The following is a 26,436-nucleotide window of genomic DNA, read 5'->3' as shown; positions in this document are numbered from 1 at the left end:
ATAAATGGTACATCCACCTTAATGCAACAAAACATTTCGTGTTTTCTTTCAGTTGTGATGAATGGGTATTGATGTGTGGACGACCTGAATTACATGATCGTTATGAACTAAGAGGTTCTGTTAGTATGTATAACATTTACAAGATATGTGCTGAACATTTTTTGCCTACTGACTTCAGGAATCCAAGGCAACACAGCCAGGGGTGAGTGAGTGTTAGTTAAGATGTTATTCTTTACTGTTTTTTTAGAACACCTTCTGTTTACATCTGAATTATTTTGCTTGCCAAATATTAGTGATCATATTTCTTTTCTTATTGTACCAATTTCGGTGAAAAATGTAAATTTTTTGTTTAAAGAGTATTTTGATAGTATAGAAGAGGGATCATCAGTTCGGAGCTAGCTTGCTCAGCAGGTTGGAAGGGAGAAACCAGCGTATAGGGAATTACAAGTACGAACACTTCGTGTCGATACCTTTGATGTAACAGGACTGATTTCAATGACCTTCAAACCTACTTGAGCGTGAGATTCTGCTTTTTCCCTAGAGTTGGCGCTGACATCACACCAGCTAGCAGTCGACACAGCAGAATATAACAGACATACAATTACATCTAGGTAAATTATGTACTCAAATAAAATAAATTGGACTGATGAAATAATAAATCCGTCATTATCTGTAATGTCTAGACTCTAGAGTTCCTTTATAATGAGAGTTGAGATGTTTACGTCATCAACAATTAAAATATATTGTAATGATTTGATAGCACTAAAAATGGAAAAACAAAACTCCTATGAGAAGTAAAACCATATGCCTATTATAATGTATACAGATATTAAACGAATTTGATACATAATTTTATAATATACTATATTATTTTATAATATAATTTATTATATACTTATAAAACACAAAAAATTATTATTAAAACTAGTTTATCACTGAGAAATAAGGAAAGGCTGTTGACTTGAATTTATTTGAATCAAAGCCATTACTGGACTATGCAGCTAGGAAGGCGATGTTTGGATCCTGTGTCTCAACTCGTATTCAATTATTATCGAGGAACTCTTAACGTGTGCTCGATTACACTAACCTCTAGCACTTGAAAGTGAAACTAAATACTGGTGCACAGAAAAACAAAACAGGAAAATTCGTTCAGTGTCCATTCTATATAATCCCTATTCGCTGGAGAAACATTCAGAGCAGTGAAGGGGGAAAGTGGTGATGTTATATGTAGTGAACTTCAGTGGGGGTAATGTAAGAATATTCCATGTGCACTCAACTGAGTGCGCTCCTAATATAATGGCAGTTGACATTGGACATATACGTCAACATATATGCCTAACTTGGAGTCAGGCCAAAAGGGAAACATTCAAGGAAGAAGGTTCTGTCCGGTGCTGTGGATTGAATTTGGCGTAGCTCAGTGGTTAGAGCATTTGGTACATAGAACCAAGGACCCGGGTTCGATCCCCGGCGCTGTAGCGAATTTTTCTCCTCAAATATTAATTGTCAATATTACAGATATTATTCTGTAGGACAAATTAATAAAATGTCCTTAAGATTTAGAATGTTGAGAAGCTACATTTATACTGATGTGGCAAAACTTCTGACGACGCAGAAAATATGCGAACTGTTACTGTAGATTGACTGATATCATCTGGCTGACTTTTCACCCAACTAAGTGCTGCCAAGTCCCAACTCGTCATTATCAACTTGTTGAATTTCTACCCAATGCCTCCATTCTTAATGATGATTTCATCATACGTCGCAACACAGTAACTGACGCGATCATGAGAATCGTAATCCAGTACCAAGTAGTTTGGTACTACCATGTCTCAGCTGATAGGTGATAAGTACTGCATTGGCGCTTGATTTTCTACGTCAAAGCCACAGAAGTTTTGGAAATACAGTATGTGTATTGTGTAATTGCTTACTGATTGAAAAATAGATACTAGAGATGATATTAATATATATGCCAATCACCTTCAACATTATACTCGTGCATTCTGTATCTCCTTGATAGCTGAATGAATAGCTCATTAGCCGACAAAGAAAATGTTCCGTTTTCAATCCCCTGCTGTGACTGTTTCGTTATTACATCTTTGCACTTTGCATGTGTGTTACTCAGAATTTCATGCAAATTGCATAACAGTGATGATGATGATGATGATGATGATGATGATGTGATGATGATGATGATGATGATGATAATGATGATGATGATACATCTTTAAAATTGAACGAAAAAATTAAAAAGACAGAAATAGGTCAAACCTGCAATTAAAACAAAATTACTCCCAATTATGCTGACACAACATTTATTCCCTTGTAACACTTTAATATTTATCAATACAATAAAATTCATTTTATCAAAAATATGGTTTGTGCTTATAAACTACAAATTTGTTTTTTCCCTTTCCCAGGTTAAAACCTGGAACTATACCATCGCAAAAGCTTGATTACAACCGAATTCAGTTAAATAAAAGACTAAATGAAGCCCGTATACTGTCACGAAAGCTTGATTGTCATCTAATAGAATTACAAAATGGAGACATTACAGTTGCTATCGAGGGTTTATCACAACAACAATCTATTCCAAATGATGAGCAGTGCAGAACTTTAAATGAAGGATTTGAGACGAAGTTCCACAAAAGGAAGATATACAGAATTGAGGAAACAGTTTGGAAAGAGAATCCTTTATTTTGGAGACACAGGTATGTTTTAATGAATTTTTAAAGCTGGTTTACTGATATTGTAGATGTAGTATGTTATCTTACACCAGTTCTCTTTCCTTTCAAATATCTTATTTTTTTTTTTATTTTAGCGGGTTATTTTATGACGCTTTATCAACAGCTTAGGTTATTTAGCATCTGACTGAGATGAAGGTGATAATGCCGATGAAATGAGTCCGGGGTCCAGCACCGAAAGTTATCCAGCATTTGCTCATATTGGGTTGAGGGAAAACCACAGAAAAAACCTCAACCAGGTAACTTGCCCCGACTGGGAATTGAACCCGGGCCACCTGGTTTTGCAGCCAGATGCACTAACCGTTACTCCACAGGTGTGGACTCAAATATCTTATAAGTTTCATTTCTGCAACTTGCTTGCTTGCTAATTTCTTTTTTAGGTCATTATGTATGATTCATTGTTATACAGTATAGCAGTGTAGGCAGTGTCATAATTGTATGGAATTTTGATACAGTATGCCTTCGATACCTTTTACTCAGTGTACTTTTTATTCTATTACAATGGTAGTTGAGATGTTATTATTGGTTTCCAAGATGTTTATTTATACACTATGAAATTTCTCACTATAATTATCTTAAGTTTGTCACTTAATCTAAAATAGATTTGTGCTCTACTAGTTTTGTTTTGTTGCAAATGTAAGCTAACCACTGACATTAGGTCTGTCTTATTCCTTGCTATTTATTTCCTAATTTAAAGGACTTGAATATATTATTTGTTTTTTATAAACGTAATATTTGGAAAGGAGATTTCACCAGCTTGTTGCCAAGTAACTATTCTGGGATAAAAGGATCAAAGTATACCCACAACGATACCACAGGCTTCAGCTAGTTGTTTATCTGTAATTATATTTCATATTTCTTATAAACTACAAATACTAGTGCTAAGAGTTAAGAAGGAGATGATGATAATGGAGAAATAGTGGAAGAAATTGGTAAAAACTTTCCCCACAGCCTATGATACATAAATTTGATCAGTCTCTTTTGTTGAGATATTGCTGCTGAATCAACCGAACTGCACTTTAGACTTGAACTGCGTAGATACTGATTAGTTTTTGGTGAAATCTTATCTAGGGTGGCAGAACTACTTCAACATTAGCATAGTTATTCTTAGAATTCATTCCTAATAACAAACAATAACCCCCTAGTCTGTCTGTTTATCAATCTGTCAGTCTGTCTGCACAGACTTTTCTTCTGAACGTTTCAATATTTTGAATCAGCTAATGAAAAGTAAACATATAGATACGTTGTTGGAATTTTTATTTAAAAATAATAAGAGATTGGAAGAAATTGAAACATACGAGAAAAGCCACCATATAACTTACAAAGTGAGTGACAAGGTAGAGGGTTACTGAGAATCCTGAAGTCAACACACAACTTGAATGAAGTACAAACCCGAAGAATGGAGAGTTCTTGGTTGGGGGGAGGGGAATCAGAACAGGCAATTTTGCTAGGGCCTAATTCTAAAAAGAAGATGATTTATACACATATGATAAAGAAGTGAAGATGTTATTTACAAAAGGGCATGAGTGTATGTTTATCCATATTTTATGTGCGAATACACTGAAGAAATGGAAGTCTTTGAGGCATGCATCATTGACAAGTATATAGTATTTGTTAGTGAGCAGATATTATGACTGTAACATCATTGTATATTTATCAAGCCCTAAATTTCGTCAAAAAAAATTCACATATGTTGACACAAAGGAATGATGTTCACCTATACAACACCAGCAACCATGACCTTTTTGACATACCTAAGTGTAGGCTGACTAAAACAATGAATAATTATTTTATTATGTCGTTAAAAATAGCAAATAAATTTCCGAGATATCTTTTAATCTGGAAAGGAAGGCTTTTAACAGACTTGTCTCTGGTTGGTTAATCAACAAACCATTTTATGAAATTAATGAGTTGTTTAATGTCAACGTTGTTGAGAGTTTTTGAATTGATGTTATTGTTTTGTTGTTTACTATTGACTTTGTCAATTGCACAATGTTGTGTGCTCTGACTGTACAATACTGAATATACGAGCATCTATAGAAATTTAAGTTCGGTATTAGAGCAGCTATGTCTTTCCCTCTAGAACAGAGCATTTTCACAAAATGTGACATGTAGTTTGATCTTGTCCACATTTACGAAGGGTTTCGTTGTGTAATCCAAATTTTGCGAGATATACCTGAATTTTCCGTGATTTGACAATAACTGTCTTGCGTTTCGGTCTGTCAAACACAGAAGGAAAGAAGTACAAGTCCATTGTGAGAGACCCTGTCATGCTGTCATTCCACTTCTGGCCCCACTGTTTGATGATAATTCCCCTCATTTTGTGGCGTGGTTTATTTAATGGTGATTTCATTTGCAAGGTTATTCAGTATAGAAATTTAGTTGAGTTTTCTTGAAGCATTTAGAAGAGACAAGATTCTTTTGCATACTGTATATCTGCACTGTGAGCATTCCAGCTTTACTTCTCTCATGGAGGAAGCCGTGCTAAGGATTTTACTGTCCTTTAAATCGATTGCTCTAGTCCTCATTTGAATCCACCTCTGATGCAGTGATCAGCACTGACCACTGAGGATGACATGTGAATATAAAAGACACAGATATTTGTTTTAATATCCCATAAGATTGTAGCGTGTTTCTCTCATGGTGAGTCTGCAAGTCGTGCAAAAGGTGTGGCTTTAGTGCATTTCGTATCATGTAGGTTTTGTGACAATTGTAACTGTGTAATTTTACATAGAAGCAGATAAAGTTCAAATGGAATTTACATTTCACAGATTAAATGAAGAAGTAATATACAGCATTCTTACACATGACAAAGAAATTCCATTAAAACCAGGACCAGAGAACAAGGAAGTAGGAGACACTACATCAAAATGTGCTCTACCTACCACTTTAGGTGGTGCAGGTAAGTTACAAAGACCTATAGTAATGCACCACAAATTCTAAACCAAGATCTTAATTTACATACGTCTTTACTGATTTACAGAATTTGTGTAACCTAGATGTTGATACAGCGTCGTAAAATAACCCAATAAAATAAAAAATAAATACAGAATTTGGTAATGATTCTAGGTGGGAATAACAACTTTATGTTGTGTTTAACATTAGTGATTACTACTAGTTCACATTATTTAATTATTTCTGACCTTTACATTTCACTAAATACATAAATTACTACTGTTTCTTTTTTAAGTAGTCAATCTTTCAGATTACCTTCTTCCTGGTTATTGTTCACAAAAGGCTTATGCGACTTTTTAAGTAGTTAAAATATATTTTCCTACTTCACTCATTAATTAGAAGCCAAGAAACTGTTATAAAAAACAGGTGGAAGATAAATTGATTTTTCAGAGTTTTTCTAAAGTTTGGAGATCAGTTATTATTGTGTTAAGTGGATCCTCGTTATTTGTAGGCCACAAAACATTAGAGGTGAAACAGTATCAGCAAAGTATAAAATACTAAAACGTTAAGACTTGTTAAAGTAACAATCTTTAATAATGTACTGTTTTAGTTATTGGCACCCAAGAAGGTACTATACCCTTACAACTAGTTTCGGCATGATGTCTGCCAATGGTACATTATTAAAAGTTGTTAAGTTAACAGGTTTTAACTATCATTTGTAATATAAAATGTTAAAAGTGTGTAAATCAAGAATGAACATCAACCCAACAGACGTCTTGTATTTACATTTTTTAGATTCCTTGCACTCGTATGTAATGTCCAGTTTACTGATAAATTTTCAGTGTTCTGTAAAGCAATTGATAAACATATAACTGCACAAGAATTTATCAGAAATTATTAGAGACTATGCTGAAATTATTAGAAACTATGCTGAAAGTATGTACTTACTGAGTGAGATGTGTAACTAAGATATTTTGGTATGGTAAATCTTGCGCGACCACAGCTTGTCAAATGATGTGATTGAGTTAAAATAGCTATTTACTGAGAGAAAAATTATTTACCGTTAGGATAAGGGAATAAAATAAGACATAATTTAATAGGGGAACGAGAAAATAGCATCCTAACCCCTTTACATTTTTTTTTTTTTTGGTCTTCCACTTAGCTTCCATTCATTTCTTCTCCTGTTTCAGAAATGCTCAGTAATGATAATAATAATAACAGTACTGTATTTTGTGACGTAATGTGCAAGAGTAAGTTTAAAAGATTTGGATATGTTTTGTAACAAGGGAAATATGTGATTCTTTGTTGCAGCTATAGTGGAAAAAGTCAAGCTCGAAACTGACTGTGATGTCTCTGCATCAGGAACTGAGTTAAACTGTTATCTTGAGGATGATTTTGCGACAGTGAAGTGTGAGGCAGAAGTGAGTTACTATGCACAAGTTACTACTTTACTTAATTTTATTATGATGACAAGTTGAAGAAACTTAAAATATTTGTGGAGTGCTTTGTATTTTAGAACTGCTTAGCCCAGGCATGTCAAAACTCTGCACATTGTGCAGTAGTCTCTGTGCGATGTGCACTTTCTATTCCCCTACCTGGAGGGAGTGAATCGCCTTGGAGGGGAATGCGACAGGGCTCTACAGACCTGCAACAGCATATCAGCTTTTGTTTCAGTAACTCAGTTTCAGTACGGGTACTGATTTGGCTGTCTGTGAATGAGTTATGATAAATAAAGTGAGGAGTTCACAGATAATGAAGAAGGGAAATTATGAATTATATAACATAATTGTTATAATGTTTTCCTCAGCCAACAATAATTATTTTGAAATTAAAGATTTTGATCAGCCCATGTTGAGGTAATAGTGTTGTGACAGTTTAAATCAGATTAGTCAAGTTAATCAGTACTCTCACGGCAAAACGAACTTGACATTGGCGTTGTTTTAGACTTTAGAGTATGTACTAACAGCCATCAAAGATTATACGACTTACGACTTTCATTTCATAAGCTGGTAAGTGATGAGAATATTGTGAGGAATACATTAAGGCTCTTGAGGTTGTAAGCAGCTATTTTCAAGGAGGAACAATTTTCTGGAAAAATATATAATGGCAAATTTTCCGTCTCACGTCACTATATTATGCTAATATAGGCCTAGTTACATTAATAAATCTTTAAACCTGACATAAATAGAATATCGTCGCTTCACAGCTTGTGAACTATACTTTTAATTTCTTTCAGTAACGCTTCCAACTTATCGATACTTGCTCTCAACGTTTTCTAAATAAACTATATGTGAATTTAAATTCTAAGCTTAATTTATATCATTTATTAATATTAATGTTAATTTATATTGACATACAGCAAGGAAATTATTTCAGTGTAAAAACTTCACAATGTCCTACTGCATGTAATTAATTGGGAGTATAATATTTTCTTTAACATTTGTGTACCAATGGTCCCAATAAATAATAATGCTTGACGAACAATGAGAGAATAGGGTCTACTATTTAAAATAATTAGTACCTAATACGTAAAATGAAATACTGTGTTCGTTTTTTGTTGTTTCGAAATTACTGCAATATTCTTTTTCTTCAAATACTATATAAACATCATTTTAAAAAATTATGCTTTACAAACCACTACTTTGTCAAGTATAACTGAGTAAGCCTAAAGTTTTTTGTATTGCAATTGTCAAATATAGACACTGATAATAACAGTGTTTTTTTCCTTCTGCTAAGTGTATTTATAATGTCCAAATGCCTATTTAATCCAACCCTAGAAGTGCAAATAGATTATTGTACACCCCTCCAGCTAAGAACTGGTAAGAGCAACCCTTGAATAATGCAGTCCGCACAGACCGGTGATCCGCGCACATAACTGCACATTCAGAGTCTGATTTCTGACATGCCTGGCTTAGCCGCAAGAAAATGATTAATTTTGAATTAATTTTTTCAGTGATGCATAATGAAAAATGTAGCAGAAGTGTACTGCTTAAGGAGTGAATTAAAGGATATGCAACTTTCACAACTGACGGCATCTCAATTTTCTTAGTATAATGAAAAAAAACCGTTAAAAATAGAAATTGCTTAAAATAAAGTATTTTTTTCTTTCAACTTTAACAGTGCATATTTTGTTATTTTTAGTGCATATTTCCTAGTTTTTAAGTGCATACATACATATTTTGCCGCTTTTTAGTGTATATGAATCTGGCCCCTCATAGTGTCCTGTAAATTGCATTATCCAACATCATTAAAATCTTACAAAATGCCAAATTATTTAATGAGTGTTTTCACAATGTATTAATTGTTTTTAACCAAAAATCTATTTTTTATAAGATGTGTATTGAAATAATTTTTCAGGACTACATGGAAACAATGGAAGCAGGTGTACCATGTCATTTAGAAGAAGATCAGGTAAGTAATATCAAAAAGAGGATTTCATAGAAATAATTTCTCCATTATTCAAGAGAACACGCAATCAGTCATGTTTATTAATAGATCCTGTTTCTTTTGTGCAATTTGATTTTCGTGTAGTTTTATTTTAATTTTAACTCTTTTGAGTCCCATGTCGGGTGACATCCGCCATTGCAATATCCACGTTGCATCCTATGGCGGGCAGCATCCGACACATTTCTCGCGCAAAGTGACTGCAATATTTAAATCCGTGTCCCATCTCGGATGACATCCGCTCCTGCAATATCCACGTTGCAGTCCCATGGCGGGAAACATCCGACACATTTTTCGCGCAGACTGACTGCGGTATTTAAATCCTACCGCAAAGGGTTAAAATTGATGATGATGATAATGATGATGATGACGACTACAATGACATTGATCATAACTGCTATCATGATGATGATGCTCGTGGTGGTATGGTGATCTAATGAAGGCCTGAGCTCAATCAGTGTGAATTGAATGTTTACACATGACTAGAGCAATTTACTACAAGTAAGGTAAAAAATGATTAATATATCATGGTATCCACCCATATAGAATACCAAGAAATATCAGGGAATTTGGTTAATTGCTGTAAGAATCTCTTATAGCACAAAGAAGGGTATATAATGCTATTTCAAACATTGGAGGAATTGAAAAGGTCTCCTTTCATAAAAATATTGTCCATGCTGAAAGAAATGCTCAAAATCCAAAAGAGAAATAGGAAACATTGGATGAACAAAGTGCTAACGAAATCAAGAAAAAAAAACACTAATTTGTTACTTGGGGTAGAGACGGAAGAGGGTAATGGAAGAAGCCTGACAGTCTTTGTTAGCTACAGAAGAGGAAATCATCCCTCTGCAGCAACAAATGTACTATGATGTGTTTTAAAAATAAATTTAATTTAATGGAACTTACAAATGTTAACAATCACTCAATTGTGCATATATTTTGTAACATTAAATTGAAAAAATACATTTTTAAAAATTATTTCACGGATAGCAACTTTATTTCCAGCTTTATTTAATGAATTGTAATGTCAGGGAAAAAATTACTTTGTGTCTTAAAAAAAAAGGATGTCAGGGAATTTAAAAATAGAATTGAGTGGACACTATATATTCATCCATTCAAAGTTTGCAAAATTAGTTATTTCTTTAAAAGTAATTGTTTAATATTGCTGATGCTGTTTTATATATATAAAATTCATCATGTTATAGTTCACCTGTAATTTGTAGGTTTGTGGAGTAATAATAATTATTTCTCTTAGTTTACAAAATGTAATGGGTATTTAACATGACTTTGAGACGAAGCTTCGAAAGGTCTGAAACCTGTTCCATGTAAATAGCCAAAATTTGTTACTGATGTTTCTTTGTGAATATACTGTTTCTTTGTGGTCACCAGATTGAATTGCTTTTTCAAAGAACAGAATTAGCATGAGTAGAAGCAGATTATTTACTAAAATGAACATAATTTGACTAGAATTCTGTCTAATGGACACCAACCATGTAAATTGTTTGTTATACACTCATGACTTGCACGAAAAATGCAAGAACAATGCCAATACATGAAACATTATCTTAGATTAAGTTATTTTATGTTAGGTTAGCTTAGATCTTAAGTCAGTGCTTCGCAAGCTACTGATTAATAGGGTTCCTATGCATAGTGGAAAACGTGAAATTTTAAAATATATTTTTTTTCAGGCCTGGAAATGTTATGGAATTTCCAATTATTCTAATCTTTTCCTGAAAAACTCTATACCCTGACTATCCTGGCCTCATAGATATTGGTAGCTGCAGTGTACACAAACTTCACAGAGCTTTTCAAGTTGAAGCAAAGGAAACAGGATGGAATATCGACTCAGTCTTGCATTCTTTGAGGTTTTTATTTAAAGACTCGCCTGCAAGAAGGAAAGAATTCCAACAAAGCTGTGGAGGAAAATTGTTTCCTCGTAAATTTTGTGCTACTAGATGGGTGCAAGATGCAGCCATTGCTAATTGTGCTATTGCAGTCTGGCCACAGGTTGAGACATTTGTGAACTCGTACAAGGACAAAACCAAAGTTGTCAATGTATACAAAGTCTTTTCAGACAGTGAAAGAAGCCTGCCATGATCCTCTTATGATGGCAAAACTGAGTTTTTTTTTTCTTTTGTCGCCACAAAACTGGAAGCATACTTAAAGTGTTACCAAATAGATTCACCAATGATTCCTTTTCAAGCATGCGGCATAATGGAACTTCTTTACGGACTTATGTCTCTTTTCATCAAGAAGAACGTTTTGGACAAAACTGAAAACCATTGTCAATGCCAAGGAACAAAAAGAAGCTTGCATTGGGTTTGCAACCTCAGACATCATGAAAGGAAATAAAGTGAGTGAAAAAGATGTTTTGACCTTTAAATAGGAGTGCTTAGAGTTTCTGAAAACTTTAGTTAAGAAGATCCAAGTAAAAAATCCCTTAAAATATCCAGTAGTTAGAATGTCCAAATGCCTTGATCCGAAATCTGTGCTATCTGATGAGGATGAAACCATTAAATTCTTTACTCATCCAGTTCAAGAGCTTTCAGACAAAAATCTTTTCAATTCAAGTGAGTGCGATTCAGCTTTATTCCAGATGAAACTGTTTCTTAAGGAAATTAAACTGAACTCTCCAGCATTCAAAGAGTTGGACAGGAAAAGTGAATGTTTGGACTTGTGGGAAGTTGTCAAACTTGTTATGACCCTTTCACATGGACAGGCCTCTGTAGGATGGGATTACTCTGTGAACAAAGTTGTGACTATAGAAAACATGAAAGCCCAAAGTTTTGTAGCAAGAAGATTGCAGTATGATGAGCTTATCGATAAGAAAGCTCATGAGTTTGTAATAACAAAGGAGCTTCTAGCAAGTGCACGTTCAGCAAGAATGAGATACCACCAGTACCTCGATGATCTGAAGAAGAAACAAACCAGTGAGAAGAATCATTTAAAGAGACACCAGGTAAAAAAGTCTGTGGATGAGTTGAAGAAGAAAAAAAAAGCCAGCTGTAAAGAAATGTCATTTTACATTGTTACCCAAATCAAATGCTTAAAGGAAAAAAAGTTACAGAATCAGTTGGTGAAATTTCCAAGACTGCTGAGGAAATTCGAAAGGTGTCTTTAAATTTGTTTAAAAAACTAGTGAATCAGGTATTAAAACTATATTGTATTATTGTTTGTATATTTTCCATTTTCTTTTGTTAATATTTTACATGCATGACTTATTAAGCTGATAATACACTTATCATCATTCATCTCCTTTAGTATTGGAATAATCACATTCTTTTTGAAATCAGAGGGCATTTTGTATACAAGGTGAATACAATATTTTTAAAGTTGTATATTTTTTAATAGTGTTTATTTCTTGTACCTTTGTGTGTTCCTATATTATTATAAAAATTAAATAACCTTGATTATACTTGTAATGAAATAAAAGCTAATTAAAGTATAATTAATATTAAATAAAGTATAATTAATATTAACAACTATTTGCTAGTGTGTATATATTATATTTATTTTGGTGTGGAAAGGAGCAGGTGAAGGGGAGTTGGGAGCCTGCATTTTAAAAAATTATGTATGTTTTTATATATATTTGAATAAAAGAAAATATGTAATGATGATCTTGGGAAAATTGTAGAAAATCCTTGAAAAGTCCTGGAAATATCTTGGAAAAAATTATGTGATTTTGTATAGAAACCCTGATAGTAAAGTCCCTTTTGCACATAATCTGTCCCACTGTAAATTACTCTTACGAACAGAAGGAATAGCGATAATATGTAAAAATGATATCATTTATGTCTCTTGTGCTAATGACTACCTATTAATATTAAAGGTTGTTTAGTTGATAAGTATCAGCATTTTACATGTGTAAATGTAATAGTAGAGAGCTTGGTAGCATTTTTAAGTAGTGAGTTTTCAAAAAATATATAAATAAATTAACATTTCATATGTAAACCTGCATAATTGTTGATCTGATTGATACTCTTATTAACAGGATCCACTTTTGGATGTTTCTACAGTAAAGTTTGAGCTGAAAGAAATGAATGATGATGATTTGTGACTTGACCTATGAGGTGAGTGTCAACTTATAATTCCCCATATTAAATGGATTGAAGTAGGAGAGTAGGCCTACATACAGGGCATATCAAAAGTCCGGTAACACTTTCAATATTTTATTACACAAAAACTATTAATGATAGCACTTTCAAACACACGTCAGTTTAAAGTCAAACTCTCAAAGTTCTGTTTACACCTTACAGAGATTCAATGTGTGAACCACGAGTGACTCGGCAGATGTCCAAACGATAATCAAACTCTTCCCATACCCTTTTCAACATATCCTCTGTGACCATGGCAGCAGCTTCTCGAATTCTGGTTTTTAGTTCCTCTAAATCACGTGGCAAAGGCGGTAGAAACACACTGCACTGTCCTGTAGGTACCCCCATAGAAAAAAATCACATGCAGTCATATCGGTTGACCTTGATGGCCATGTCATGAAACATCTGTCCTTTATTCCAGCACGTCCTATCCAACGATCAGCCATCTCCATATTCAGGTAAGCACGAACTGCATTGTGGAAATGTGGCAGAGCCCCATCTTGCTGAAAGATGAAATCGTCATCGAGATCTTGTCTAAGTTGAGGCACCAACCATTGCTCCAACATATCCAGATATGAATGTCCAGTCACAGTAGCCTCAATGAAGAAGAAAGGTCCGTACAGTTTTTGTTGTGACAACATGCAGAAAACATTCACCTTTGGTGAATCACGCTTATGTTCAATGATTCTGTGAGGTTTCTGTGTACCCCAAACACGACAGTTATGCTTGTTAATTTTCCCACTCGTATGGAATGTCGCTTCGTCGCTGAAAATTAAGCAGCTGAATAACTTTGAGAGTTTGACTTTAAACTGACGTGTGTTTGAAAGTGCTATCATTAGTAGTTTTTGTGTAATAAAATATTTAAAGTGTTACCGGACTTTTGATATGCCCTGTATTGTGTGGTATGAATAAAAGTGAGCAATTATGAGTAGCTCCACATGAACAATAGAGACTTTGTTCTCTGGCAGGAATAATAATTACGTTTTAGTGGTTTTGTGCATGCAGAGAGCTCGTCCTGTCACAAAGTGAACAGCTGCAGCTATGAAAACATCATCATTGTCACTGTTGACAGCTACTGTATTTAGGTGATCTTATTATTCCATTAATACTTAGTTATTCATGGTCTCGGCATCCTCTTGAAAACAGTGAAATGTAAATTTTGAGAAAGTGTCTCTTTTTATGTGCTATAAATGAAGTTCAATTTTTATAGTATTTTTTAATGTCATTGGCTCACTGTTCAAAAGACCTGAAGATTGCCCTGTTTTTCTGGTTGAGTCTGGTAAGGCCTAGTAATGATCTGGAAAGCACACAAAGTTCTTTAAAAGCTTTTTTAGTATTTCTTTTGTTTAGAAATCAAATTTGAATACTAAAAAATGCTGCTTTAGTGTTTATGTTGTGTAATTATAACCTTTAATCTTAAACTTAAACATAGCTAGTGTACAACTGTGTGTTTGCTTGTGGTTGTGTGTTAAATGATGTTGGGTTAACTCACATCCTTGTCCAACTGCTGTGTTGGTGAAATAACTCTGAAATTTGTTTATTTAAAATTTAATTTGTACTTTCATATTTTTATGTGAACTTTCTATAATTCTGCATGGTGTTATATTCTCTTCACTTAAAATCTAACAGTTTCTGGTGATTTAAACTATCATATGATTCTCATAATTTTATATATAAAAGTCAGTGTGGCTATGTGTGTGTGTGTGTGTGGCTATGTGTGCGCGTGCGTATGTGCGTGCGCTCGCGGGTCAATATCTACCTTAGAAATTGTTACTATCTTGCAGTCATTTATTTTATGTAATAGATCAACCGAAACTTGATACATAGAGTTCAAATACCCAGTATTCGTAAAGAGAACAAACTCCCATGCAATAACTCCTGATACAATGTAAACAACTGGTTACACTAGAAGTGACTAGTGACATAGACCATTGTTCCAACCAAGAAATTCATGGTTGTAACTCGCATAGAAGCGCCTCTGATACAGATATTGAAAAACAATTTTTGTGACAGCTGTGTAAGATTATACAGAGCATTATTCCATTAAAAAATCGATTTTGAAAAATTGTTGTTGTTTTCTAATGCCAGGCGTTTGACAATAAAGTCATTTGACCTCTTGCACTCCAATATTTTTCAAAGATATTATCATGGCCAGCCACTGAAGCACAGATTTTGAGGTGTTCCGAATCCATTTCTTGGTTAGGGGATTGATATATTCCAATTTTATGCAGGTGTTTAGCCAAACAATCATGGCCTGTTGCCAATCTAAATGCAGCTACAGACGATTTGCGTGGTAAATCGGGAATTAACTGTGGATTTTGATGCAGAGAGTTCCATTTTTTCCCTTGGGATTGTGTTATCAAATTTTGTTTGTTAAAGTCTAAGTATGTAGATTTAATAAATCTTTTCACAGAGTAAAACGTAGATTTAGTAACAGGTCTGTAAGTAGCAGTGCTGCCCTTCTTTGCTAAAGCATCCGCATTCTCGTTTCCCAGGATTCCACAATGGGATGGTATCCATTGGAATACAATTCTTTTATTGAGTGATATTAATTGAGAGAGCATTTTAGTTATTTCTGCTGTTTGAGATGAAGGTTTGTGTTTAGAGACTATTGATAGAATAGCTGCTTTGGAGTCTGACAATATAACTGCATTTTAAAATTTATTGATGTGGCATAGAAGATCCCTGAGACTTTCACTTATTGCAATGATTTCTCCATAAAGAGATCTATAAAGTGAGAAGAGACAGCACGTAACACCTGCACCGGCACCTTGTTCTCTGGAGATCAAGGCTCCGTAACATAGACCATTATTCGGCCAAACGCTTCGATTAAGATAGATTCAACTTTGCTAGCCAACGCTAAAAATAAATAAAATATCAGTAATCATAATATACTTTGAGGGTTGGTGAGGTCTGGAAGGACTTAAAGGAGGTAGTAACTAATGCTGCAGATGAGGCCCTAGGAAGGGTGGGTAGCCCAGAATATAACAACTGGTTTGATGAGGAGTGTGAACTAATGACAATGGAAAAAAATAAAGCTTACAAGAAAATGCTGCAAAAGAATCATACTAGAAGGGCAGTAGAAGAATATCGTGAAGCCAGAAGAGAAGAAAAGAAAGTGCATAAAAAGAAGAAACGAGAATTTGCTCAGGCAAGACTGGTAGAACTGGAACAGTTAAGGGATATGAACGAGACCAGAGCCTTCTTCAAAAAATTAAACAACATGCGGAAAGATTTCCAACCCAGAACGACAATGTGTAAGGATAAACAGGATGTTATTTTAGGTGATGACAAACTAATACTTGAAAGATGGGCTCAACATTTTGATGAGTTATGGAACATTGAAATATTTGGTAACCTGGATGGAGGGAATGATGTGGAATCTTCTGAAACACATGAGATAGAGGTAATAGACCTACTATCAGTGAAGTGGAATGGGTGGTAGAAAAACTAAAAAATAATAAGGCACCCGGTTTGGCTCTTATTCAAGCTGAGTTGGTGAAGCATGCAGGCTCAGAGTTTATTAAACACTTGCATCAATTGATGATTAGGATATGGACAGAAGAAATTATACCTGAGGAATGGAATTTAAGTGTTATTTGCCCCATACATAAGAAGGGGGATACTATGGTATGCTCAAATTATAGAGGAATTAGCCTTTTGTGTAATGCACATAAAATCTTTTCCAATATTTTATTTGATAGACTTGTCCCATTTGTAGGGGACGCTATTGGTGATTATCAGTGTGGATTCCGTCGAGGTAGATCCACTAACGATCAAATTTTTACAATACGACAGTTACTTGAAAAGTGCAACGAGTTTGGAATCGAGACCCATCATCTTTTTGTTGATTTTCGAGCAGCATATGACACCATAAATAGACAAAGACTCTATGCTGCAATGGAGGAATTGAGGATCCCAAAAAAATTGATCTCTCTGGTGAAAGCTACGATGACAAATACCAAGTGCATAGTTAAAATTCAAAACATGATGTCTAACCCTGTTTCTACTAGTTGTGGCGTCCGACAAGGAGATTCACTAGCTTGTCTCCTTTTTAATATAGCACTGTAGAAAGTCATGAGGGATTCACGTATTTACTAGGGGAACTATTTTCTATAAGTCGATTCAGATGCTGGCTTACGCTGACGACTTAGATATCATAGGGAGAAGTCAGGCAGCAATGAAAGAGGCCTTTATTAAGCTGGAAAAGGCAGCAAGAAAGATGCATTTACAAATTAATGAAGAAAAAACAAAGTATATGCCAGTCACGAGAGCTAATATAAATGGACCCCCCTACCTGGAAATGGGCTCTTTTAAATTTGGAACTGTCCATAGTTTTATCTATCTTGGCTCTGAAATTAATAACAAAAATAATGTTAGTTTTGAAATTAAAAAACTAATATTATCTGCCAATAGATGCTTTTATGGTCTTAGAAGACATATGAAATCTCAAATTATATGTAGGAATACAAAAATTATGATGTATAAAACTCTTATAAGGTCTGTACTATCTTACGCATCTGAGACTTGGCCATTGTCGAAGTCAGATGCGACATTATTATGTACATTTGAAAGAAAGATTCTTAGGCAAATCTTTGGACCAGTTAGAGAAAACGGAGCATGGAGAAGAAGTTATAATTTTGAACTGTACAGATTATATAATGAGCCGGACATTGTTAAATTTATAAAAATAAGAAGATTGGATTGGGCCGGGCATGTTGTGAGAATGCAAGATGATAGGGTTGCGAAGAGAGTTTTTAAATTTATTTCGATGGAAAAAAGGAAGGTTGGGAGACCGAGATTGAAATGGGAAGACTGTGTGATGGATGACATCAAGACTTTGGGTGTTAGAAATTGGAGAAGTTTGGCATTGGATAGGGAGGAATGGCGAAAACTTCTGAAGAAGGCCAGGGCCCATGAAGGGCTGTCGTGCCATTGATGATGATAATATACTTTGTACTATGCAATAATGCGATATGTTTGAATTTCAGTTTTAAAAAAATGCATACTTTTCACTAGAAATTAGTAATTTTATTGGCTAATTTAAGTACAGTGAAACTTCCCTTAACGGACACTTCTAAATGGTGACACTTCTCAATAACGAACATTTAAAAATTCCTTTGCAAAATAACATTGACTCTTATGGGGAAAACTGTTCCTAACACTGGAAATTCTCAATAACAGATGCAGACATCACAAAATAAGTATTACTGAACAATTTTTCTCTATATAAGAGACACGGATTCAAATGATCTGAGAAATTTACTTACGACTGCATTATTTTTTCAATGTCTCCTAAAGGTCGTCGAACTTTGTGGCAGGTTGGCAGTCTTCCTCGACATTGGCAGAACACTACAAGTCACAAAGTCAAGGTAGTGGGGGTTGTTTATGGGAATCCACTCCAATGTTGCCTGTGGAAACAGATACAGTGAATGTTGTTTTTGTTTCTGTGTGATCTTTAGTTTCAATTCTTATGCAATTTCATTTTCTTTAAAAAAAGTTCCTAATATGTAAAAAATTGACATTAATTGACAAAATCGAGTTCATACTTCATTCATAATGGAGATTCAGAAGATTTTGGAAGTAGAAATTCATCTACAAACTAAGCTTCAAAGAGCCTCCAAAGTACCAACTTTAGTATCAGACTTTTAAAACATAGAGAGGCATATTGTACTGTATTAACAAAATATTACATAACAAAAGTTTCTTTAACGATTTCTGATAAGTTTTATTCTATGCAAAATTTTGATAGGATTGATATTACTATGATGTACCGAAGTACATAATGATATTTCCGTGCAGGAATTCTGCATTACCATATGGCGAGATGTATCTGTTTTAAAATAACTATACTTTTTATATCATTGCCGTCTCAGAAATTTGCCATACTAGGAAATTTTATGTTTCTTCTGGAATTAATGATCTTTTGTTTAGTCATCTTCAATTATTTATAATTATGTTATTTCTTTTTCTTTTACTTCTCCATTGTTTTTTTTTTCATTATAATTGTGTACCTACCATTTACTCAAAAAAAAAACAACAATTTTTTGGTAAGCTTTGTCTTCTAGGCAGCCTTCACTTGGAGGAAGCTGAATAAAATTAAAAAAAAAAAGAGTAATAAAGATAAAACAAATGACTCTGCATTTATTTAAAGCAGCCTTGGACAACAATCGGATTAATATTTATTTAACAACCCTTTTATACGGATGATACTCATATGTATTTATAATATACTAAATATTATTGTAAAGAGAGAGTTTGTGTGTTTGTATGAAGCAATCTCAGGAAACTATTAAATAGATTTGAATAATTCTTTCATAATTGGAAAGTGTAGTTCCTTTAGATGACTGTAGGCTTTATGTCATTACAGAAGCTCATGAGTGAATTAAGGACTGGGCACAAATGCATATAAAGTAGGACTAAACAGAATCTTACACACAGAGAACTTTATATACCGGTACTGCCGAAAATAATAATTAGCAATATGTACTGTAGTTAAATTTAATGCTATTTGAAGGTGCCATACTGAAATTTGATGTCTGATTTGCGTTGCCTTTCTTATGAAAGAATGAAAGCCAGAGATGGAATAATTTTACAAATATACACGCAGAACATATTAAGTATTAATTATTCAGTAACATAACAGTATATATTTTTATTGCTTAATTACGTATTTGGGTGAGCTATGGTAATATATACTTAATAGGTAACAGTTCTATCTAGTGCATAATACTCCATATTGAATAATTAACAAACCAACATCTTTAGCATGACTTGCGGCTTGTAGGCCATCTCAAATCCCGAACTCCACCCCTCTGAGTGCGAGATCTTATATGTCAGTTATGGCCGAATGTTACAATAAAAACAATTAACAACATAGATATCTCAGCCATAACGTCATACAATACCAGAAACTATGTAGTAATTACATAATTAAAATACGACTATTTGGTTTTCGTTGCAAGAATAATTTGTTTAACATATTTGTAAATTAGTCTTGAATATGTAGCGCTGCTGAAAAAGTTTTTCTTTCTGAGATTCAAGAGCCCCACAACCAATTAAAAACTTAAGTAAGTTAGGTACTTATAGTAGTATAGGTACAACATCTTATTTCAATTGGTATTTTTTGGCTTTCTTCCAGCTGAGAGTAATAACCTTCAGCTCTTACAAATATATTCTGTTTCAGATGCTGTTAGGTCTAACATAATACCAAGCTTAAAAGTAGAATTAATCGAACAACTCCAGAAACTATTGCATGGTAATAACAGTTATATTCATAGTTCTAAATACAATTTTGAAAGTAATTCAGGAGCAAACGATTTATAACTGATAATAAATTAATTATTCAGTAATAGTAAGAAAGTTGTATTTGAAAATATGACAGATTTAAGTTGATATTTATTTGTAACAAGTGCAGCGAAGCACACGGGTATGGCTAGTAATAATAATAATAATAATAATAATAATAATAATAATAATAATAATAATAATAAACTTTTTGTGATACGACCTGGTACTATTTTATTTACGACTACACCCCTGACTAGAACCTTTAGTTATTCCTCTTTTCCTGTGGATTCCAGAGCAATGCCTATATTCCTACTGCATTCTGGTTATTGTGCAAGCTGTGTCCAATCTTTTTTTTTTCTTTCTTAATCCAAGTGGTGATGGGTTCTTATTTTGCTTCTCTCCACAGATTGTTGTTGGAGATCATATGTGACAATCCAGAAATGGTGAAGAAAAATGAAACGATGAAGTACGTTAGAATTAGAAGTCAAGTTTTACCATAAAAAGTCTTGTTTAATATTTCGGCAGGCATATATGTTTGGGATACTTTGAGCATATCTTAAACTATCGTCTCATTTGTTATTGTTCTGCCAATGACTGAATCTGGTTATGGTAAAAATAAATGGCAATTAACTAAAATTCTTCAAATTCAATATTTAAGACTCTTACAAAACTATTTTTACAGTAGTTTTTAATGAAAGTAGGTTATTGCTGATGGCAAAGTTATGTGGAGTTTTGAGACTACGCTGATACTGAATATAATACATTAATATTATAGATCTGTTTAAAATTTGGTAGATATAAGTCTGTAAGTCCTAAAGCTTGCACACTTTATTAATGGGCCGGAGTTTTGAAGGCAGAATGATTTCATTATTAATGTACTAATTGCCTTAAAATCAGTAATTGGATGCTAAATAATACGCAATTTTGTTTAGTATTTGGTAAGCATTCATCAATTTCAGTGACAATATGCTTTACTGAAACAAAGAAGGTGTGAGCATGTTTATAATGCACTTTATGTACCACAATACTTTATGATCTGTATATAATAGTGAAGTAACATCTTTATCCGCTTAGAACTGAATAATGTAACAAGAATATAATATGTGATTTATATTACGCTCTTTTATTTATGTATTTATTTTTTTCAAATCGACACATTAAAAAAAAAGAGATCTGTATTCACGTGAGATATATGCTATCCTTCGTATTACCGGTATTTTACTATGGCTGTATGGCATATGTTGTGAAGTAAAGAAAATTTTTATGTTGACTTTTGTTTCTTGTGTATTGACCCGTCAATTCTTGATCCATATTTATTTATTTTACTTCCCTTGTATACATCAGCTAAACAAATCTTCAGTACATGAATCTCATCTATTGTTTCACTTCATTTTTGAGAAAGTATGATAGTCTTAGAATATTACCTTCTAAAGTCAGTGTATTGGTACTTTTTCATAAAGAGTAACATACTGGGTGTTCAGTTCAAAGTGTGTCATGGCTCGCTGTATGCCGTCACGTGGCTAGTTGATGAGCCTAGAGAATTCAATCTTCCTACAATTCCGCAGAGGTGTATTACTTATCTGCCAGAGAAGTTGCCTAGCAAGTATGGCGTTCATTCAGAAGAGTACTTACCGATATGTACGGTAACGCCGGTAGTGGCAGGAATGTGAACTGTTTCGAAACATGTACTGAGGTGAGTTTTTTCTTACTGTCGGGATATGGGGAGAGGGTTAAGACGATTACTTACGTATTTGTTGACATTAACTTTGACGGTCAACATGGACACGGAGCATTTGATTTGTATTGTGGAATGTTGCCTGTACGCAACCGATGATAACAAATACCCTGCGTACGACTTGGCCGCGCAAGATGCAGTTCGAAAGAGGTTATGGTAGCACACAGACCGTACAGACCGCCTTCTGTTGCTACGACGTTCAAGTTATACCGTATACGTTCTCAAGTTCAGATTGAATGCCTTGATTAATAGGCAACTTCTCTGACACAAAAGCTGAAACTCACTTCAAATCGCTGACTCATCAACAGTGAGTCATGACACACTCTGAAATGAACACCCAGTAGTTGTGTAATGGAATAATTAAAAAAAATATAGCCTATATGGAGCAAACAAATCTTTGAACGGACAGACTTGTTCTTATTTGTATTAAAATGATGTATGTGTTGAGGTTTGTGCTGTGGAATGAAATACTTTTTGATCGAATTGAAGAAAATTGTCTGCCCCAAAGGAATGTAAAATTTGTAACTACTTCATAATTTAAAATTATTGTTAAATGATACTTCGTTCAAGAGTTAAAGACTCCGAGTTCTTTTAATGACTCTGTAGAAGACACAGGCAAGTCCTGCATTTTGACCATTGATTGTTTAGATATGCATACAACCCCTGGGAAAGAAGAATGAAATGAGAGGAATCGTATGCAAAATTTTACAGAAATAAATCCAGGTAATTTATTGACAGTCATCAGGCTGACAGCTCAACTTCATATACCAGTGGATTTCGCAAACTTAACATTCCTAAATTGCACCAGTCCATGATCACGAGTGTTATGCAGAGAGAAAGCTGTGATCTGAATGGCCATCTCCAAGGGGTATCACCTAAGCCCTTATCTTAGTCCAAGTTAAATGTTATGAAATTAGGAGAGAGGTAAGTGACTTGGAGAGTGGTGATGATGGAATAAAATTTTATTGAACATGACTTCATAGTGTGTTAAGCCCAAGCTGTTGCACCGAGTTAATTGTGGAACACTAAAGAAATTGTCTGAATACCAAGAAAAGTTAATTGAATAATGTTATGTCCATTGATATTTAGAAATTTATTTACATGACTTTTGTATTTCAAAGAATTAATGTTTGTTTTATACTATTGAAGCAGTGTTTTTCTTATTGACAAATTATCTGGTTCTACATAAAGATTAATTTTTTGATCCAACAGAATACGTCTGTTATGGTAACAATATTAGAGAAGAAAAATTCGCTCTGACACCAGGGATCGAACCCGGTCCTTGGTGCTACGTACCAAGTACTCTAACCATTGAGCTACGCCGACGTTCAATCCACAGTGTTAGATCGGATCACTCTCCTCCAGCGTTTTTCCCTTTGTGGCCTGACTCCAAGTTCGACATATGTTGACATTTTTATATTAAGTAACTGCCATTATACAAGGAGTGCACTCAGTTGAGTAACTTGGTGGCCAGGATTCCACAGTAATATGCACTGTTGCTCGAAGGATCAAAAAATTAATCTTTACGTAGATTCTTCGAGCAGTTTCTGTGCACTATTCATAACTACTGGTTACTGACACCTCATTTAACCAGGGTAAAGTCTGTGGTGGTACGTTGTTTGTACAAAATGACGAAAGGAAAGCATCCATACCTCTGCAAAGATAATACTCAATGTCTAAAAAGGACTGTGCTTACCCCGTCCTACATTGAAACGAACGTATCCTATATTTTCACGTTGAATTTGTTTGTCTTTGGACACTTATGTTTATGGATTGTATTTCTTTGTTTTTCAGTGCTGTTTGGTTAGAATTGTACAAAATGGAAAATGAAAATTGTTATTTCCCATTGTGAGTATTGATAGATTTTATTACTAGATTTAAATGTGGGAATTCCGTAATATGCTATATTAAACAAAAAAAGATGGAATATCCATAAAGGAAACGAATGAAGAATATAAGTAGGAATGTGTGTACAATCCAGGACCCTAATTATACCAGGGAAGTATGCAATATTCTAAGATTTATCCATACCCTCTCTTCATTCAGCTTGAGAAGTAGGAAAAGAGATATTCGAGTTATCCCCAGTAAAATACAAAATATCAGTGTCATAGAATCATAATGTAAACAGCCGATTCATGAAGGAAATAGGACTGTTTGTGAGGTATTTCAAGTGAGCCATTTGTTTCAGCAGAAATGACACAATAAATTCTGACGAACGAAATCCCTTCTGAAATTTTCTGTCAATTCCTTGTAAGAATTCTCTTTTCACCAATAAAACTTCACGCTCACCATCATTCCTATCCAAGTACAATACTAATCTTCTTCGAAATAATCAGCTGTAGATCTGGTCGCCATTTTGTTTTACTAGGTCTGCTAATCACTGGTTATCTCCTTTAACTGCTTGAATTTGACCGGTTAGAAATTACTGTGGTTAACCTCATCTTTAAATCTTAACCGAGGTCGATGCACCATAAAAATACTTGACCAGGGGTTAGGTGACAATTTTAACCGGCAGTTACACTAACCGACATTGATGCATGTGGCCATAAGTGTTTTAATCAGTGTCGTTAACCATGGTGAAATAAGTGTGGATAAGTAGACAAGTAAGAATAACTTGTTTAAGGTTTTTTTTCAATTAATAATGCTAAGATAAGATTAATTTCACGTTAATAATTATGCAACTGATTTTCCTAAAATTTTTGTTTGGTTAATTCGAATTCTTTTTATTCAGATTCAGTAGATGGATTTTAAATAAACTGTAGTTCCATATTTTGATGATATGCATATATACCTTACATTGAGAGGAAATGTAGGACGAGTCTGTATGACTGTGTTTTCATCTGTCTGTTCTTAATTTATACAAAATGGGACAACATAATTATAGTAACAGCTTATTGCATGAATTTAATAAAGAGTTAAATGCCGTACAAATAGAACAAAAGTAAAATTAGAAAATTTAATGACACTTACTATGAAAAAAAAAAAAAACTACTGAAATTGCTGTTCTGAGCAATCTTGGTTCAGTTACGCACTGAGTATTACGAAAATCAAGCGCTCCATGAAGTGTGCATTCATCTCTAGAGGTGAGCGCTCATTTAGTGTGAAGTTCTCTGTATAAATGTAGGATTTATTAATATACAGTAAACTCTTCCTTTATTAATGATCTGTGTATAAGAATAGTGTTTTATGTTAAGCTGACATTAAGATGCCATATCTATTTCATTCCAATCTGGACATAATGAAGAAGAAGGAAAGAACTGATGTAAAGTTGTTCTGCTTGTAGGAATTGTAAATAGACTCGAATAAGGACATCTACAAACACAAGTACTTCAAATCAATATTCTTTGAGATTTTATAAACTTAACCCCTTTCTGCATATTGGGACAGATATGGTATATACCGGTTTTATATTAATATAATTTATAATATAAGCATATAATATTTAAAACAGCATATTGGGACAGATATGGCACTGGAAGAATAACTGGATTTGACCATATGTGACATCAGTTGAGAAAGAGAGAACTACTTAAGTTATTTGAATATTAAACCAGTGTGTGCAAAACTGTCCTATGCAGTAAGGGGTTAATGGAGTTATCAATAACATCTTTTGTTCCTCTTCTTGACATAGGCTTCAGTTATATCTTCGTATTTTGTTACTGGTATGTTTACAAGCACCGGCTTCTTTCTTACATGGAAGTTCCATTCCTGTTCATATAGAAAATCAAAATAACACTGTTAGGCTGCGCTGTGTGAAATTTAAAATGAATATAGTTACTGTTTTTTATGTTGTGTTGAAACCTAAATATACTAAGGAAAAGCTATGCCATCTCTGCTAACAACGCCATATCATTAACAAATCTTATGCACTTTATTCTTCTTCCTCATACTATACTCCTTGAAGGTCCATTATTCCATATGTGATGTTTACTGTTAAAGTCACCAACTATGATAAACTTGCGATCAGAGCTGGATACATTAAGAAGACTGATTGATACTATACCCCTTCCGTGTTTCGAAAACAGTTCTTCACTAAATCCTCTTAAGTAGATGTTCAACAGAGTAGATGATAAAAGGCATTCTTTAGGCTTAAATTATTCCTCATTACGTCAAATTTTGGAGAAACTCCGTTGAAACAATCAAAACATAACTGTTTTAATGTACTTGGTTTTTCACGTGTAATATTTCACTTGGTATCGCCTCTTAAAGATGCTTTCCCATTATTTCACTTGCCCTC

General features: G+C 33.9%; 1 protein-coding gene across 9 annotated transcripts in view; it reads left to right on the top strand.

Moving 5' to 3' along the window:
- The window catches only part of LOC138705879 (uncharacterized), a 30,862-nt gene extending 5,719 nt beyond the window's left edge, over positions 1-25,143 (top strand). For 4 of the 9 annotated variants that reach the window (XM_069834593.1, XM_069834600.1, XM_069834598.1 and 1 more), the window contains exons 2-8: positions 53-202; positions 2,418-2,708; positions 5,513-5,643; positions 6,948-7,057; positions 8,994-9,047; positions 13,072-13,150; positions 20,871-21,734. In XM_069834593.1, the coding sequence (XP_069690694.1) occupies positions 53-202; positions 2,418-2,708; positions 5,513-5,643; positions 6,948-7,057; positions 8,994-9,047; positions 13,072-13,137 (802 nt within the window). In that variant the 3' untranslated portion in view covers positions 13,138-13,150; positions 20,871-21,734. The other 5 variants (XM_069834596.1, XM_069834595.1, XM_069834594.1 and 2 more) reach the window with 5 other exon arrangements.
- Positions 25,144-26,436: the final 1,293 nt, after the last annotated feature.

This window comes from Periplaneta americana, chromosome 9, assembly GCF_040183065.1.
Source record: "Periplaneta americana isolate PAMFEO1 chromosome 9, P.americana_PAMFEO1_priV1, whole genome shotgun sequence".
Taxonomy (NCBI): Eukaryota; Metazoa; Arthropoda; class Insecta; order Blattodea; family Blattidae; genus Periplaneta; species Periplaneta americana.
This window is presented reverse-complemented; position numbering and strand designations above follow the sequence as displayed.